At 39.2% G+C, this 6,770-nt stretch overlaps 1 protein-coding gene across 1 annotated transcript; it reads right to left on the reverse strand.

Annotated features, from left to right (window-relative positions):
- Nucleotides 1-5,841: 5,841 nt before the first annotated feature.
- On the reverse strand, nucleotides 5,842-6,285 carry LOC141372686 (large ribosomal subunit protein uL15-like). Its single transcript, XM_073892614.1, has one exon. The coding sequence runs from the start codon at nucleotides 6,283-6,285 to the stop codon at nucleotides 5,842-5,844; it is 444 nt and encodes a 147-aa protein (XP_073748715.1).
- Between the last annotated feature and the right edge of the window lie 485 nt (nucleotides 6,286-6,770).

Below are 6,770 nucleotides of genomic sequence, written 5' to 3' on the forward strand. Positions count from 1 at the left end.
GAAGAAGAAAGAGAGGCGCAGAAGGCATATTGGAGTAAATTATAGCAGAGAACTTCCCTAATTTGGGGAAGGAAACAGGCAGCAAAATCCAGGAGGCACAGAGAACCCCTCTCAAAATCAATAAAAATAGGTCAACACCCCGACATCTAATAGCAAAACTTACGAGTCTCAGAGACAAAGAGAAAATCCTGAAAGCAGCTCGGGATAAGGGATCTGTAACCTACAAGGATAGGAACATTAGATTGGCAACAGACCTATCCACAGAGACCTGGCAGGCCAGAAAGGACTGACATGATATATTTAGAGCACTAAATGAGAAAAATATGCAGCCAAGAATACTATATCCAGCTAGGCTCTCAGTGAAAATTGAAGGAGAGATAAGCTTCCAGGACAAACAAAAACTAAAGGAATGTGCAAACACAAAACCCGCCCTCCAAGAAATATTGAGAGGGGTCCTCAAGGGAGGGGAGAGCCTAAAAGTAATATAGACCAGAAGGGAACACAGACAATATACAGTAATAGCCACCTTACAGGCAATACAATGGCACAAAATTCATATCTTTCAATAGTTACCCTGAATGTAAATGGGCAAATGCCCCAACCAAAAGATACAGGCTATCAGACTGGATAAAAAAACAAGACCCATCGATATGCTGTCTGCAAGAGACTCATTTTAGACCCAAAGACACCTCCAGATTGAAAGTGAGGGGGTGGAAAACCAATTACCATGCTAATGGACACCAAAAGAAAGCTGGGGTGGCAATCCTTATATCAGACAAATTAGATTTTAAACCAAAGACTGTAATAAGAGATGAGGAAGGACGCTCTATCCTACTTAAAGGGTCTATCCAACAAGAAGATCTAACAATTGTAAATATCTAGGCACCTAACATGGGAGCAGCCAATTATATAAGCCAATTAATAACAAAAGCAAAGAAACACATTGACAACAATACAATAATAGTGGGGGACTTTAACACCCCCCTGACTGAAATGGACAGATCATCTAAGCAACAGATCAACCAGGAAATAAAGACTTTAAATGACACACTGGACCAAATGGACTTCACAGATATATTCAGAACATACCATCCCAAAGCAATGGAATACACATTCTTCTCTAGTGCCCATGGAACATTCTCCAGAATAGATCACACCATAGGTCACAAATCAGGTCTCCACTGACCAAAAGATTGGATCATTCCCTGCATATTTTCTGACCACAGTGCTTTGAAACTAGAACTCAATCACAAGAGGAAAGACGGAAAGAACTCAAATACATGGAGGCTAAAGAGCATCCTACTAAAGAATGAAGGGGTCAACCAGGAAATTAAAGAAGAATTAAAAAAATTCATGGAAACCAATGAAAATGAAAACACAACTGTTCAAAATCTTTGGGATGCAGCAAAGGCAGTCCTAAGAGGAAAGTATATAGCAATACAAGCCTTTCTCAAGAAACAAGAAAGGTCTCAAATACACAACATAACCCTACACTTAAAGGAAGCCTGAACCCAGCAGGAGAAGAGAAATCATAAAGATCAGAGCAGAAATCAATGAACTAGAAACCAAAAGAACAGTAGAACAGATCAACGAAACTAGGAGCTGGTTCTTTGAAAGAATGAACAAGATTGATAAATCCCTGTCCAGACTTATCAAAAAGAAAAGAGAAAGGACCCAAATCAACAAAATCATGAATGAAAGAGGAGAGATCACAGCCAACACCAAAGAAATACAAACAATAAGAACATATTATGAGCAACTCTATGCCAGCAAATTAGATAACCTGGAAGAAATGGGTGCATTCCTAGAGATGTATCAGCTACCAAAACTGAACCAGGAAGAAATAGAAAACCTGAACAGACTTATAACCACTATGGAAATTGAATCAGTCATCAAAAATCTCCCTACAAACAAGAGCCCAAGGCCAGATGGCTTCCCAGGGGAATTCTACCAAACATTTAAAGAAGAATTAATACCTATTCTTCTGAAACTGTTCCAAAAAATAGAAATGGAAGGGAAATTTCCAAACTCGTTTTATGAGGCCACCATTACCTTGATCCCCAAACCGGACAAAGACCCCATCAAAAAGGAGAATTACAGACCAATATCCCTGATGAACATGGATGCAAAAATTCTCACCAAAATACTAGCCAATAGGATCCAACCATATATTAAAAGGGTTATTCACCACAAACAAGTGGGATTTATTCCTGGGCTGCAAGTTTGGTTCAACAGCCACAAATCAATCAATGTGATACAATACACTAACAAAAGAAAGAACAAGAACTATATGATCCTCTCAATAGATGCAAAAAAGGCATTTGACAAAGTACAGCATTCCTTCTTGATCAAAACCCTTCAGAGTACAGGGATAGAGGGTACATACCTCAATATCATAAAAGCCATCTATGAAAAACCTACAGCAAATATCATTATCATTGGGAAAAACTGAGAGCTTTCCCACTAAGGTCAGGAACGCGGCAGGGATGTCCACTATCACCACTGCTATTCAACATAGTACTAGAAGTCCTAGCCTCAGCAATCAGTCAACAAAAAGAAATAAAATGCATCCGAATCGGCAAAGAAGAAATCAAACTCTCACTCTTTGCAGATGATATGATACTTTATGTGGAAAATCCAAAAAACTCCACCCCAAAACTGCTAGACCTCATACAGGAATTCAGTAAAGTGGCAGGATATAAAATCAATGCACAGAAATCAGTGGCATTCCTATACACCAACAACAAGACAGAAGAAAGAAAATTAAGGAGACGTTCCCATTTACAATGGCACCCAAAACCATAAGATACCTAGGAATAAATCTAACCAAAGAGGCAAAGGATCTGTACGCAGAAAACTATAAAATATTCATGAAAGAAATTGAGGAAGACACAAAGAAATGGAAAAAGGTTCCATGCTCATGGATTGGAAGAACAAATATTGTGAAGATGTCAATGCTACCTAGAGCAATCTACACATTTAATGCAATTCCTATCAAAATACCATCCACTTTTTACAAAGAAATGGAACAAATAATCCTAAAATTTTTATGGAACCAGAAGAGACCCTGAATAGCCAGAGGAATGTTGAAAAAGAAAAGCAAAGCTGGCGGCATCACAATTCTGGACTTCCAGCTCTATTACAAAGCTGTCATCATCAAGACAGTATGGTACTGGCACAAAAACAGACACACAGATCAATGGAACAGAATAGAGAGCCCAGAAATGGACTCTCAACTCTATGGTCAACTAATCTTTGACAAAGCAGGAAAGAATGTCCAAAGGAAAAAAGACAGTCTCTTCCACAAATGGTGTTGGGGAAATTGGACAGCCACATGCAGAAGGATGAAACTGGACCATTTCCTTACACCACACACAAAAATCGACTCCAAATGGTTGAAAGACCTAGATGTGAGGCAGGAGTCCATCAAAATCCTAATGGAGAACACAGGCAGCAACCTTTTCGACCTTAGCCACAGCAACTTCTTCCTAGAAACATCGCCAAAGGCAAGGGAAATAAAGGCAAAAATGAACTACTGGAACTTCATCAAAATAAAAAGCTTTTGCACAGCAAAAGAAACAGTCAACAAAACCAAAAGACAACTGACAGAATGGGAGAAGCTATTTGCAAAAAAAAGCTATTGCAAATCAGAAAAAGGTCTAGTATCCAAAATCTATAAAGAACTTACCAAACTCAACACCCAAAGAACAAATGATCCAATCAAGAAATGGGCAGAAGACATGAACAGACATTTTTTCAAAGAAGACATCCAAATGGCCAACAGACACATGAAAAAGTGCTCCACATCACTCGGCATCAGGGAAATCCAAACCAAAACCTCCATGAGATACCAACTCACACCAGTCAGAATGGCTAAAATTAACAAGTCAGGAAACGACAGATGTTGGCGGGGATGTGGAGAAAGGGGAACCCTCCTACACTGTTGGTGGGAATGCAAGTTGGTGCAGTCACTCTGGAAAACAGTATGGAGGTTCCTCAAAAAGTTGAAAAGAGAGCTACCCTATGACCCAGCAATTGCTCTACTGGGTATTTACTCCAAAGATACAAATGTAGGGATCTGAAGGGGTATGTGCATCCTGATGTTTATGGCAGCAATGTCCACAATAGCCAAACTATGGAAAGAGCCAAGATGTTCATCGACAGATGAATGGATAAAGAAGTCGTGGTACATATATATACAATGGAATATTATGCAGCCATCAAAAGGAATGAAATCTTGCCTTTTGCAATGACGTAGATAGAACTGGAGGGTATTATGCTGAGTGAAATATGTCAATCAGAGAAAGACATGTATCATATGATCTCACTGATATAAGGAATTCTTAATCTCAGGAAACAAATTGAGGGTTGCTGGAGTGGTAGGGCATGGGGTGGGATGGGGTGGCTTGGTGATAGACACTGGGGAGGGTATGTGCTATGGTAAATGCTGTGAATTGTGTAAGACTGTCGAAAAGCAGACCTGTACCTCTGAAACAAGTAATACATTATATGTTAAAAAAAAAAGAAGAAGAAGAAGAAGATAGTAGGAAGGGAAAAATGAAGGGGGTAAATCGGAGGGAGAGGCAAACCATGAGAGACTGTGGACTCTGAGAAACAAACTGAGGGTTCTAGAGGGGCAGGGGCTGGGGGGATGGTTTAGCCTGGTGATGGGTATTAAAGAGGGCACATATTGAATGGAGCATGGGTTTTATACACAAACAATGAATCATGGAACACTACATCAAAAACTAGTGATGTAATGTATGGTGATTAACATAATAAAATAAAATAAAATAAAATATATATATATGTATTTTAATGCATGCAGGAAGCCAAAAAATTATATCTCATGCCTTTCCCTAGAAAGCTACTGCTGATGTGCCTTAGAAAAAAATAAGAAAATGAAGAGGAAAGAAAACCTGGATCCAAAGAAAGAACCCAAAGAGGGATGATATCTACCTCACGGGTTTAAAGAGTGACCATTTCAGGAGAAGCAGACTGGTGGAATAGGGTTGGGGATTTTTTAAATATACTTTTAACTACCTAAAAAATCATGTTAACACAGATAGATTTGATAAAGCATTTGAGAAAAAATGTAACGATAGGTACACAGGTTAACAATTGAATTAATGATTGGAGACAATTATTAACACCAGGAAAAAAATTAAAAAGGAAATATAATTATAGTGCTTTCCTATACTCTGTAATAAACAGTATTTGCACAAAGCTAACAATGAACAATGCAAACTGACAACTGAGTAAACCAAAAGTTTTATGAACATATAGATGAACAGATGTAGTTGGTGTTACAGATTGAACGGTATCCAAAATTCATATGTCAAAGTCCTAATCCCCGTCTGAATGTGACTGTATTTGGAGATAGAATTTTTAAAGAGGTAATAAATGTTAAATGAAGTCATTAAGGTGAGCCCTAATCCAATATGACTGGTGTTCTTATAAGAAAAAGAAATTAAGACACAGATATGTACAAAGGGAAGAACATGTGAAGACACCAGAAGAAAATGGCCCTCTATAAGCCAAGAAGAGAGGCTTCAGGAGAAACGAACCCTCTTGTTACCTTGATCTTAGACTTCCAGCCTCCAGAACTGTGAGGAAATAAATTTCTGTTGTTGAAACTGCCCAGTCTGTAGTATTTTGTTATGGCAGCCCTAGCGGACTAAGACAGTTGGGAAACATGTCAGTCAAATCTTAATAAATTATAATAGAAAGTCAATGTGCAAAAATATCCAAAATTGACAAATCAAGAAATTCAAAAGATGAATATAAATATAATTTTTAAAAGCATTTGTTAGTATGAACCTCCCTCCACTTGGCTTCAAGCTACCAGGACGCAGCCCCCCCACACACACACACACCCTTAATCTTCTCCACAACTCTTCTACTGAAGAACTTGGCTTTCAGGATAACAGGCTGTTTTGGGAGCTTTCCCTTTCCCAAAACTTTGTAGTAGCCCAATTGCACCACATCGATGATAAAAGCAGCTCCAGTCCTATTTTTGGCAGCACTTACCCGCATCTGCCCACTGACCAATGTCCACAGTTTATCAAGGTTGACAACTGGGCAGAAGCTCTGGTTCCTCTTTAAGTGGTAATGCCTCCTACCAACTTTTCCAAAGTAACCTGGGTGATATTGATCAAAGTTGATCCTGTGGTGAAGCATGCCACCAGCATGACCCTGGCCTCCTGAGTGTTTTTGGTGCTTGCCCATGCGGCTGTGGACCACATGGCCCTGAAGTTTCCAGGTCTTCCTCAGTCTGGATGGCATGTCAGCAGCCCAGATGAAAGAGCTAATTTTTAAAAGCTAAAGGAATTTAAAGAGTTGTCTCTGAAGAATGAGATGGGGCCCCCCACTCCACCTTGAATCTTTAAAACCAGATGTATTTCAGAATTCAGATATTTTCTGATTTTTAAAAGATAATATGCATATACTGTATCATAAGCACACAATTATGTGCTCATAATTATGGGCAGCACCCCATAATTAACACAATATTCTTTTTGAGAGAGAAAGAAAGCACAAGTGAGGGGGAGGGACAGAGGGAGAGAGAGAGAGAGAATCCCAAGAGGCTCAGTGCCCAGCACAGAGCCAGACCCTGAAATCATGACCCCAGCCAAAATCAAGTCAGACTCTTAACCAACTGAACAACACAGGCATTCCAACACAATATTTTTGCAAAAGGGCTTTTAACTTTAGGTCAGGGTTTGCCACCAGAATGAGTTTTGGTGCTAAGGTACCTCCCAAAAATCAGT

The sequence above is a fragment of the Callorhinus ursinus genome, unplaced genomic scaffold (genome assembly GCF_003265705.2).
Source record: "Callorhinus ursinus isolate GAN/ISIS: 27379988/994484 unplaced genomic scaffold, GSC_fseal_2.0 scaffold1, whole genome shotgun sequence".
Taxonomy (NCBI): Eukaryota; Metazoa; Chordata; class Mammalia; order Carnivora; family Otariidae; genus Callorhinus; species Callorhinus ursinus.

What these genes read in the sequence shown, in the direction of transcription:
- LOC141372686 (XM_073892614.1), bottom strand. Translation starts at nt 6,285, where the DNA reads ATGCCATCCAGACTGAGGAAGACCTGGAAACTTCAGGGCCATGTGGTC.